The sequence below is a fragment of the Blennius ocellaris genome (genome assembly GCF_963422515.1).
Source record: "Blennius ocellaris genome assembly, chromosome: 7".
Taxonomy (NCBI): Eukaryota; Metazoa; Chordata; class Actinopteri; order Blenniiformes; family Blenniidae; genus Blennius; species Blennius ocellaris.
The window spans coordinates 5,289,274-5,302,184 of record NC_137656.1 but is presented as its reverse complement, the minus strand read 5'-3'; the positions used below and the strand labels follow the sequence as shown (position 1 = coordinate 5,302,184).

The 12,911-nt window shown below is 42.5% G+C and overlaps 1 protein-coding gene across 1 annotated transcript in view; it reads right to left on the bottom strand.

The window, feature by feature from the left end:
• The window catches only part of LOC308131920 (transmembrane protein 132B), a gene marked incomplete at both ends in the record, with an annotated part of 302,585 nt that overhangs the window by 74,943 nt on the left and 214,731 nt on the right, over positions 1 to 12,911 (bottom strand). Inside the window, one exon of the mRNA XM_080498813.1 lies at positions 3,240 to 3,435. Within this exon, the coding sequence (XP_080354939.1) occupies positions 3,240 to 3,435 (196 nt within the window). The remainder of the gene's footprint in view (positions 1 to 3,239; positions 3,436 to 12,911) is intronic.

Genomic DNA, 12,911 nt, shown 5'->3' with positions numbered 1-12,911 from the left:
CTCCGCCCGCCACATTCATGTTTTTCTCATTAGCTGTATCACGCCATTATAAATCACCTAAAACCCTAAAATGAACTATGGAAGGATTCTTGAGTGTATTGCTACAGAACACACACCGTCATGATGCCACTGCTGCTCCAACTTAGACATTCAGACTGTTTGGTGGTGGTGCTGTTGTAGCCGAGGAAATATTTTATATTGAAATATTGTTTTATTTAGTTTTTCAAACATTCTCAAAACGACTTTGTAATATTTTCTGCCTTTAAAAGTTAATATAACGGACTGCCTCAGCACTATTTTAGTTTATGCTGTTTGTGTTCAAAGTCCTTGAAAAAATGCTGTCCGACAATCAATTTCACTCGTTTCCCTGATAGCAAGAGTGAGGCAAAACAATCGCATTTAAAAAACCACTAGTGAACTGTTTATTTCAGGAGGAAATCGGTGGTGGCTTAACTGCCTCTGGGAAATATGAACACTGTGCACTTGAGCTATTTATAGCGAAAGCTTAAAAGGAGTCAAACCGCTTCAAGTTAACTGTCCATACATCCTCTTTCAAAAGAAAAATGATTCACAATCCCATTTGGGGAGGCTGCCTGTGCCAAATGAAAGTGAAGTGTCCGACTGTGCCACCGTGTTCGAAAAGCAGGAACAGACCCGATTCTGTTCGCCTCAGTGGGTGGGCAGTTGGAGGTGGGGTGAGTGGAAGTCTGCTTTTCAGAGCGGAGCCTTTCTGCGAGGTCCTTCCACTTCTCCTGCTCCACCCCACTGTTCTCCATAGGCGAGGAATTCAAACTCCCCACCTCTATCCTTTTTTTCAGAAAATCCTCTGTGAATCAGGTGATAGACGGTTTGTTTTGGTGGGAGGTGGCAGGACTGACACGCCACTGGACCTGGACTGGTTTTTTTTTTGTTTGTTTATTTGGTTTTTTCCTGCTGGCAGGTGTAAAAACAAGTAAATTACAAAGCTGATATCACTTCGCATTCCTTTCTTGAAAGTTCTTGTTTAACTGCTCGCAGAAATCAATGACACCGAGGGGTTAGCGACGAGACTGATGCTGGCGGCGTGAAATTAAATCCCAATTCCATCTGCTACTTTCCATCGGTCGATCTCCACTTCTTTCCGTGCCCCCTTTCCTCTCCCTTCCGAACAACTCTTGCTGCCACCCTGACCTCTCTGCTCTAAAAGATGAAACAAATTTTTCAGCGCCCACAGGAGACAAATTACTCCTAATAATCCCTCGTTTCCTGAAGAGGACCTCTTTCTTTCCAACTCGGCCAAGAGACCAGAACCTTAATGGATATGTGGAATTAGGAGGAAAATGTCTGACAGGGCTCCGTAATGACAGGCAGTGTTGTGGTTTTCATTGTTACCTTGTAAAAAAAATGCGGTACGCTGTACCACGGACACAGATGATGCTGATGAGCTGACTTCTGATTCGGGAAGTGGTAGATGATGGGCGAGGTGGACTCGAATCACCCAAACAGATGAGACAGAAAATAATGTTTCAAAGCCAGCACAGAGCACTCCCACCGCAATTACATCTGATGCTTAGCTTTCAGGCCTATTTAAACAGGTGTAATAAAGATCCCTGCATTTTGCGGCATGCTTGTGTTTGTAATATTCCGCTCTCGCCGCAATCCTCAGACGCCCGATTGTTTGAAGCGGTGGCTGGGACATGGCGTGAAAGCTTTTTACATCGGGCTCTCTTTGAAGATTCGTCACTCGCTCATAATTTTGTTCCTTTAGGGTTCCTTCCGGTGAAGAACCCGAGGAAGCTTTCATCTTGGTGACCCGGCGCGGAGACCCCTCTCAGTGACAGACACCTTAAACAACCAACAAGCAATCAGTGCCTTGGTCAGCAGTCCCGGTAAACAAATTAGGAAGCACAAATGGTTTGTAATAGCAGCTATTTTGATGCTTTTACCTCCGGCTTGGAGTATAAAAGAGACTGTGGGAGGGAAAGAAAAACTGAGTTTTAAAGCAAAGACATGTACAAGAAACATGTTCTATTATTATTATTATTATTACTACTATTATTATTATTATTATTATTGACTTAATGTGTGTTTTCATGTGTTGATTGTCTTTCCTGTGTATTTTTTTTTTTTCTTTAATCATCTTGAGTTTGAAGTAAAATGTTTCAGGTAAAATCGCCTGTGAAATGTTAAATGTTTCAGTTGAGTGAATGTATGCACACGCCCGCTGAGGCCCAGCAACTCATGTTTCTTGGCTTCTCGGCTCTCTTGTCTTGTGAATATGCTAACACATGTTCAACACGGGTATATTAATGGTCTTAATGTGCTTTTCAGATCCAACTGTGTGACTTTCAACTGAAAAAAGAAAAACAATTTTAACACCGGGTTGCAAGCGTCGTAGCTCATTCCAGTTTTTCATTCACACTTTCCCCTGCCAATGAATTTCCAGGAGGAATGGTATTTTGGAATGATGTTTTGAAGGTTGCTTTTTTTTCTCTCTTTCTATCTCTCTCTTTTTTAACCCCACTGTGAGAAATGTGGAAGAGAAGAAACCCAGAACAAAATTGGGTTTTGTCACTGGGGCTTTGCTGTTTGAAGGAGGGCTATCAAGCCAGATTAGAGCTCCTTCAGTGGTAATGGAACTCAGAGCATTTTGAAATGCATCTTCCTCCTCGGGTTTCAGCTGAAGATTCTTGGGAACGATCACCTCGATGAGTTATGTCTTGTTTTGTCGGTCTGGTTTTCGGGCTATCAATAAATGAAGTAAGGGTTTGATTTCAATGCCACAAGATTTAACCAGATAACCTGGCCTGATTGGAAGAATGCAATTGAAAATCCAATATTTCAAATGATAATGCAGGTATGTTTTTATACTCATAAAGGTCTCTTGGTTTTGATGCATTCAGTGAAAGCAGTATTACAATAAGTACTCTGGGCGAGGGTTTGGAAATTGTAACATCTGTTCCAACCTTCAGGCCCTCACAGTTGTGCGTCCATATTTGCAATTCTGTTTGTCATTTCGAAACCTGCGAGGTTGAAACCTGCTGTGTGTGTGTGTCCGGGAGGCCTGTCGCAACAGGAGGGGGTAAACAAGACGACCTTTCCAGCTCTGATCACCCTGGAGTGAGAAGGGATGGGAGTTTGTGGAGGGGAGTCAGCAAGACTTGAGACTTCTTTTCCAGCTAAATAGGTAGGAGCTGGCGGTTCTGTCAATGTGTGTACTCAGATATCTGTACGTGTTCCTCTGTGTGGTCGTCCCTTACCTCGGCCAGTGCCACGATGCCCTGTATGTCGGCGTTGCTGATGTAGAGGTGCGAGACTTTCTCCATCTGCTGAAAAGCCGCCTGCGAGCCAGCCGGGTATTCCACGGTCCAGTGCAGAGTCTGGGTGGGCACCAGATTAATCACGTTGTCCACCTCGAAGTCCAACTGCATCACCTCGTACGATGGACTGTCCAGCCTGCGGAGAGAGATGGAGGTTGAGTATGTTTGCATGTTCTGTCTATGCAAACAAGATAAAGTGAATTAAAATTCTTGAACCAGACAGAATGTTTGTAGCTGACATCATTCAAGAATGTTACATTTTGTGTGTATCATCTAGCCATACATCTTTTATGGTGATCATGCATTCTGCACCAGTCTTCACCTGTCACATGCATGTGTTTGAATATTATTTTTAAACACCTTTGTTGGAAAAATATTACTAGAAATCAACCAATGTGTAGCATTTCACTCTGATTTAACTGGATCTGGAACACTTCGGGTAAAAAGTACCTGGAGCCTTTGTGATGTAAACACATGCAACATCAACGACCCTTCATTAATATAATGCACGATTTATAACCTCCTGCACCCTGAAGAGTGCAAGTTAGCTAGTTAACTAGCTAATTTTGACTGATACAGTGAGTAATTCTGTATGTTGACTCCCTAATGACCCCAATGAAGGCAACGAGGGGAGATTGAGGGGTTTTAAGCTAATTACTGCAGGTTTTCTGTCCAATCACAGTATCTATGTCATTCATTCCAAAATATAGCTTTTCTTACAAATCCTGCCAGTAAATTGAAACATGTTCTATAACAAGTGAGCAATGGATACTTATATCAGAGACTGTTTTATTGGCCTGAAATAGAAGGAAACGTGTCATCACTGAAAGGTTACAGGCAGTGGAAATTCCATAAAAACCTTCTTGTTGGGTTTGAGCAAATAAGGAAGAAATTCTGCAGATTTAGAAAATAGCGGGCTGTAGAAAAGCCAGGAGGTGATCCATTATATCAGTGGACTGAGCCAAGCAAAATTCTTCACTCTTTTTTTTTCTGAGCTCAGTTGGTGTTCAGTTAAGCCAATTAACTGTTCGCTTTGTCTCCGGATTTAATGGGCAGAATTTCAAGTGGTATTGATCGACTCATATAACTCTCATCAAGTAAGTGAATAACTGTATTTCTCAAAGTGTCAGATTATTACTTTGAGGTAGTCCTTTGTGTTTGCCCTTGTGTCAAGACACTCCACCTGAAAATAACATTATAACTGAAACTACCAAGAAAAAAAAATAGTACATCCACTGTCATTATCATTATCATCAGCAACAGCAGGCATAATAAACAGCCTGTTTCAAAATGAGCAGCGCGTATATGTTTTTTGCTCCCTCTGGTGGTTATTATAATTGTGACACAAGCTAAGCAGTAAGAATGGAGTATGTCCAAATGCTTTGACCACAAGGTTTTCATCAAGTAAACTGCTGTTTATGTCTTATACAACGGTGAGAGTTTAAAATGACTGTCTACTATTGCAATCTAAGGAGTAAAACTGGCACAGTAGACTACAATTTTAAGACTAAGGGTTGATTTATGCTTGGCATTAGATACGTTTACAGATATTCATGAATTCATTCATATTTTGTTTATGTCCTTGAACCTTATGGATACGGACCAACGGGGCACTACTGCCTGTAACCAAGTGGGGGCAGTGTTGTGATTAAAAACTGTGTGGCATGTGAAGCGATTAATTAACTTTACAGATCACAGACATTAGCAGTACCTCCTGTCATTGTAGGTATATTTGGCTAAAATGACGTAATTTTGGGGGGTACTTTGTTGAGTCAGAGCAGGGCCCTCTGGTGGATCTAATGCAAAACGTTAACGTTAAATGCTAACTTTCCAACACATTGGATGTATGGAAGTGTAAAAGCAAGAACTGTTGGAAGGGTATCTGTTTAGCGTAGATAGAGGATAAATGAGCCTTGAGAGCTATTGGTTTGCTTTTGTGCTTTATCCAATGCAAATGACAACAATGACCAACCGTGTATTTATTCCCAGTCACTGTCATTAACAATGTAGGTTCAGAAGGCCCTGTTGCAAACAGTCTTTGACTTTGAAATGCTAAACGCACTTAGAAATATAATTTCAGGACGTGTCTCATATAGAAGAGGTGTTATAGTCATTAGAATCTCATTATGCAGAATATTCTCAGTTCTGCAGGTGTCACCCACAGTATTAACATATTTAAGACTCCTACTCAAGGTAAGACTATACATTCAAAGGATACTTTTCAAAGTGTCTTGGCGGACCAATGAGAAAATTGTTAGTTTTAAAACTTAACCCTGAATGAACTCCTGTATTCAATTCGTGTCACGCGTCAGCCTTTGCCTGTGTCATTGATGCAGCTTAAACTTCCCGCGAGCTTGAAAACTATGGCAACCTGAAATAAATCTCTTCATTTCCAACTCTCTTCATGTCCTTTTTCGTATGTACAGAAATATGTCTGTCATTTTGACAACTTGGATTCCCGCTGCACATCACACCCTTACAACTCCGCAGACTGTCATTACCTGCTTTGCCTCTCTGCCTGTCAGACATCCCGATTCTATCTGCTGCTACTGTGAATTACACCCAGTTCTATCATTTGTCACCACACAAATTCTTTGAGTCTCTTCCTCCCAGACTTGAAGCCGACTACGTCAAGGCTAAAGTTCGTGCTGTGCCGGGAAAAGTGAAAATTTTGGCTGAGTTAATGAATGCACGAGTGGGACAGAATCAAATGTCCAGGAAGTGAAACGAATGTTGCGCTTCCTGCTAGATCGAGCTGCTGAAGATAGAGCAAAAGGAACACGGCAAGCCTTAAATAAAAATGGTATCTGAAATGTGACAGCACATTTGCTGCGGTCAAGATAGCAGTGAATTATATCCTCTTACAGTTCATAGTAGGCGCAACACAAAAGGTCTCCTGGGTGGCATTGTGGAGATAAACATTCAAACACACAGTCGACTGCTTCACAACATCGAGAAAGGTAATTTAGATACAGCTTTGGAAGTGAAAAATCTCTCTGTGGTGGCATATCTGGCTCCATCTTTTAAAATGTATTTGTTTTCTGTCCTGGTTACAACATCTCACACACACACACACACACACACACACACACACACACACACACACACACACACACACACACACACACACACACACACACACACACACACACACACACACACACACACACACACACACACACACACACACACACACACACACACACACACACACACACCCAATACCCAAAAGCAGCAGCAAGTGGGAGTTAAATGAGAAAGAAAGAACGTAAGCAGCTGTAAATTGATTCTCGAATCACCATTATATAGCTCTGTCAAATCGGAGTGTGCACGCACGGGGATAAATCGGGGTTAAAGGCCTTGACAAAGCCAATTGCTTAGGGTCTGTGATATCTGTGTGTGTACGTCTAGGGAGATGGGGTGAGTGATGTGTTGCACGGATAGATTAAGGAGAAAAAACTGATGGGTGTCAGCTCCCCTTGACCTTCTCTGGTTTTCTTTCATCCATCTTTTTCTTTCACAGAGAGGTGCAAAAAAAAAAAAAAAAAAAAAAAAACTTTGACCAACTGCTGGCCTTGCTAATTAAAAAGCAAAAGTACTTCTGCACATCTGTGAACCCATGGGTGTCATATTCCTGAAATAAGCTGTGATGCTTAAAAGGCACATTGCTATTCTAAGTCAAGGGCACATGGTACTAGACAAACACACTCCCAACTCATGTAAACGCTCACAGTTACAAACAATGGTTTCAACAAGAATTTGTCAAGGGCTGAAGTTGTGCTCGGTATTAAGTATGAGCGTCAGGCTTTCTGTGTGAATTTCCAAAGTGGGACAGAGGATGTTTACTCAATGCAATGCCAATATTTAATCATCCTCAACGGGAGAATAGGGTGGGCTTGAATGTGGCAGCAGAATGTGTGTCCTTTTCTGTAATTCAAGCCAGGATGCTTGATTATGTTTAGAAATATGCACATATCAAACTCAATTGAAAAGATTTGAGCTGTTCCAAAGAAACATTTTGTTTGCTACATGGAGCTATATTAAGCTCTGAAGTTCTCAAAGTTAACTGGAGATGACCCTTTAATGTGCTGTGACGTTACACGTAAATCACATCAATATTACAATCTTAGAACTTATAAGTGGCTGTTTATGTGAAAGTGAATGCATGTGCCAAGTATGAAGAAGGATTCCAGAGATGTAAGATCATACATGAGAACGAGCTGAGAAAATATCGCCTTTGCATAGGGATACTTGATGCAATAACAAAGCAGCTTCAATTAACAATAAGACATAAGCTTTAGTCAGTACAGTTTTACTTTAGTTTGCATGGTGACTCCATGGTAGCCATTAGTAATGTTTGAGAGTGAAGTTTAGTTGTCTAACTTGAAGATCCTGACCATTATCTTTTTGTGTGAAGTTTCATGCTCATACTGTGCCTGCTGTGGCTTCCCGTTGATAGAACCAAATAAATGCCTGTTCGGTTAATTAATGACTCTAATTTGGCGGCATGTTTGAACATGATCTATCACTCTCTCCCTCTGAGAGATTGACTGGCGAGCTGTCGAAGGTGTACTTGGATTTTCGTCGAATGTCAATCCACATTAGCCAACCTTAATTTGATTAATGTGGTAATCAAGATAGAATGATGGGTCAGTTTCACCCACTTCAATGAGTGTTATATACAATTCAGATGATGGTAACCTCCAGTTTGCCACAAAGAGAGCACACAGGTATCCAATGAATTCACTGATTAATCCTACATCTCACTCGTCGAGTCCAAACATAAAAGTGCTTAGAAAAAAATACAAAATGATCTTTAAGATCAATCGTGATCATTACTCCAGGCTCCAGTGAAATGTATTATATTTCTGAAGTAATAGTGATTATGAAGTAATAGAAGCAAACAGGGTCACAAAAATGGCGTAGAATCTTTTTGATTTTCACCACCATTTTGCCACCACCATGGATCCTCCGTGGCCCCTGTGTCTCTGTGCGTCCCGATCAATATGGCTTCTTGTTTAACCTCGGAGGACACGGGAACAGTCGCCCTGTTCCACATTTTCCAACAGGAAGTCCAAATCACAGCAGAGGTTTAGACGTGTACACACCGAGGCGCAATGCTCCGTCACGCTGGCTCTCTGTTCCTGTCTTCCCTCGCGCTCACAGACACATGCACTCAGGCAATGCACAAGCTACACACTTCTCTCGCGTCTCCCGAAAAAAAACCCCACTTACACATACACGTGTGTACAAAAAGAAAGAAAGGGGGGGAAAAAAAATACCCCCAAAATTGTTGAGTGTGTTGGGGTGCAGTGTAATCGCTGGAGCTGAAAAAGCAATGTGTCTGCAGTGACAGGTTCATTCAGGTGTTAGCTCCCTCCCAACCACAAGGCTCCAAAACAATATTACCCCGTCCTCTGGTGCATAAGCCTATATGGACTCACTCGCGGCTACATACACTGGTACATTGTTCTCCAACGCTCGCAGCCAATCAAAAAAAAAAACCCTTGCAGGAGTTCACACTTTCTCACTACTTTTTGAGTGGATTTTCCCTCAGGCAGTGCTGACCTTCAGCCATTATCTCTCTCACTGATACGGTACCTCTCTGGCCGAGCCAAACCTTTAACAGCCAAGGTTGCGCTGTTAGGACATGTAACAGGAAATAGTTGCAGATTAGAATATTCAAATGTTCACAATCTCATTAAGAAGCATGTGTGATTATGCTTTCAGCAAAAAATATCAACGAAGAGACATTACGTGTCGCTTTTTAACTCCTGTGTATAATTTAGAATTCAGTATTGGTGGAGAATATGGAGAATATTAACTGCCCCAAGAAATGAGATCACGGATTGAAGCCGCTGCGATGAGTTTTCGTGGCAGGATGACAGACCTCACTGATAGAGTGAGGCGTTCAGCTATCCAGGAAAAAAAAAAAAAAAATCAGTCGTGCCGGTTGAGGCAGCTTGGACATCTGATAAATTCCCCCTTGTCGCCTCCCATTAGAGGTTTACCAGGCACGTCCGACAGGGAGGAGGCTCCGAGGTCAGTTCAGAACCCACTGGAAAGATTATATTCCCCAGAAGACCTGGAGAAACTTGCAGGGGAATGTCTGGGCTTCTGTTCTCGCTGTACTGCTGCCGCGGCCCCGTAGGGATTACACGGGAAAGAAGATGGAAGGTTGTAAAACCATGCAGTTTTCACTCAAGATTCATTGAACATATACGTCAAGGATGCAAACGTGTGATGCTGTCAAGATCATGTTTGCAGAAGGCTTCATCAATCCATGATCACTGGACAAACGAGACGCTGAGCGGGGTTGTGGGTCAACTGATCAAACAGGTCATAAACTGTATTCAGCAATTAATCAGTCGCTACATGTTCTGACCTGCTTTTGGACCCAATATGTAGCTTTTATAAACTGGTGCCTGTATTTCAAATGTTGTCGCGTGTCACTGTCTACATACCCATGTACATCTTTTATATTGATGTGGTTGTTTGGCATTCTTCTTCTTGGCATCCGTTCATCTTCGAGAGACGATGGTGTAGCTCAGATGAAGGTCTATCTGCACATTTGCGAATGGCTGGTCAGTCCGATGCGCGAGTGGCAATCTCTGCCGCATCCGCCACAGACAAACTGTGACGCCTGCTGAGGTTGTCGCTGTCGCTCCATCCTCCTGGCTCGGTTCTCAGCCAGGCCTTGGTTAAGATAATACTGTAGATTTGCGTGTATCAACGCACACGTTGACACAGTCTTTCCTCAAAGAGATTAGTCGTTTATATTGTCTTTCTTTGTTCCTGTATCTGCTCGTACATGAGCTATACCACGCAATGCTGCCCCAAGGTCATCAGTGGTATTATTCAGTTTAGCATGCACACACAAGCTTCTTCGATACATACTGAATTCTACACAAACACACAAGACACACAAAACTATCCATAGGATCAAACTGAAATACTAATATACTCCATTGGGCAGAAAGTAGGGCGTATTTTACATTTTGATGAAAAATCAGACTGACGACCCAGCAAGGAAACCTATATCAAACCCAACCTAACCTATCTATGATTTTTAATTCAAGGATGAATTCAGCACAAGTTTTAGTTTTCAGTTGTGACATATTCTAACAGTATGTGATGCAATAGGCCACCATCCAGCTCCAATAATAAAGGGCACAGTCCTTTGTACTCTTGACAAGGCTGCTTTTACAGGGAAGATTGTTTTATTTTTTATTATTATTACTATTTTACTGCATGTGTCTGCCACCACAACATCTGATTGGATCTGAAAGGGACATGAGACAGGATGAGAAAAAGTGGCCCTGCTACAAAACATAGTTTACTTTAAAACCTAAAGAAAAAACTATGAACACTTCAAAGGGCCAGAACATCTAAAGCCAGACTTTTATTCCTGACTCACCTGTGAAGGAAGGTAATTGACTGCTTGATGACACGCAAAGCAGACCGACAGACATCTTTTTGATAGTGAATGTTTCTTTGCCTGAGGAGGACGGCCTGAGCCTATAAACCCAGATGAAGAGATACACTTCTGGGGCGCGGCGAGCGTCCGGTGAGATGGGTTGACTGGACTCGCTCTAGTGCGCAACCTGTTTGGCACTTCTGGAGTCTCAGAGCTGATTAAAGGAGATTGTCTTCTCCCTGTTTATCTATTTATCCATCAATTAAACAATTCCATTTTCAGTCCGGGTCACCTGAGATGAGGTCTTGTTTACAGCTTCGCTGACTCTGTTCATCCCCATTTTCTTAATCACTTGTTTGTTTCACTGTCTCTTTATCTGCTCCTCTGTATTCCCCTATCTCATTTTATCTGGATTTCAGTGCTTCCTATGTGCACTGGTGATGCTTTGGCTAGTCTGATACCTTGGCTAAAAACAACCAAGGGCCTTTGTAGGTAGAACTGTTCTCAGGGCTGGTTGGCAAAAAGGGTAACCACGTACTTGGTTGGAGAGATGTTATTGATCACAATGGGGAACTGTTGAGCAAATGATAAAAACAGCATGGGCAATCAACAAAATGACAAAACCTGTTGAAATGTAAAAAAAAATACAAAAAAACATGACAGTAATTCTTAACTGGTTAAACTGACTTGAACACTTCTCCTGCCAGACAGCCAGTTCAATTCACCAAATTCTCAAAAACTTCAAAACAACACAATGTGAAGATAACTTGTCCGTTACAATGCCCTCTGAAACCCTTGAAATCTTGAATAAAAAGCATAACACAAATAAATAAACCCAGACTATGAATGTTGACAAACTTTGTAGGATTCAGGAAGCGTGCGTCTCTCTGTGTTTGTATTTGTCCGTGTTGTTGCACGAGATAAAGAAAGGAAGACTTGGCACAATGGTGACCCAGAGGGGGGGACGGCACAAGGACACAAACCCTACGATGCCTGCAATGGCCGCACAGCACAAACGGATGCACAGTCAAGGACTTGTCCTTCCTTCTGTCACAGAGACGATACAACACGGGTGATTCAGAAACTGGTTCATATACACACAAAAACACATCATTGCTTGAATGATGGAGTCAAGTATCACAGCCTCACTTTTATTGATGCACGCATGCGCACACGCACGCACGCACGCACGCACGCACGCGCACACACACACACACACACACACACACACACACACACACACACACACACACACACACACACACACACACACACACACACACACACACACACACACACACACACACACACACACACACACACACACACACACCACATTATTATCACAGCATCTGATCTGAAACTGATTAGTTTCACCTTCCTTGGGGAGAGATTTGGCCCGTTTGCTCCCTTTAAATGGTAAAATATCTCATCAGTGAATCTAAATTACGGCTGAAGTAAATGTGAGAACAGTGGTTGATTATGACAATTAAGGAAAATTTCACTCCCCCCCCCCTCTTAAACTTGTATTGTTTGCTGAAGAGTTCAGCTTCCTGCGGCTCCTGCGTAATTCAAAATGCCTGTCGCCAAACTCACTGTTTTGTCCTCCTGAAGAGAAGCAGGAGGCAGTCGAAGGAAAATCTCTTCCCCTAAGTCACCCTCAAAGTCATCCCAAAAAAGAAAAAAAAGATAAAGAATACCCCATGTGCACAATCCATAAACACACACATATGAGCTCACTCACACCGTGTAGCAAGTGCAGGGTGCAGGGAGGACAGGCTGTCTTATCAAAGCATACTGTAGGAAAGTGGTCGTCTCAGGGGAAATTCAAAGGACGACAGAATGCGCGCACACACACACACACACACACACACACACACACACACACACACACACACACACACACACACACACACACACACACACCTACAGACATGCACCGCTGGCAAGAAGAGAAGGAAACCTCCCCTGGGAGAATACAAGGCAGGGAAGAAAGGATGGTAACGGGAGGAGAATGAGAAAAAAGGCCAAGGAACCATTTTTCTCTTTTTGCTCAGAGGAAGTTGTCACTTATAGGATTTCACCTCAACGCCTGCACAGCCAGTGGCTGACAGCAAGGGGTGTGTGTGTGTGTGTGTGTGTGTGTGTGTGTGTGTGTGTGTGTGTGTGTGTGTGTGTGTGTGTGTGTGCGCGTG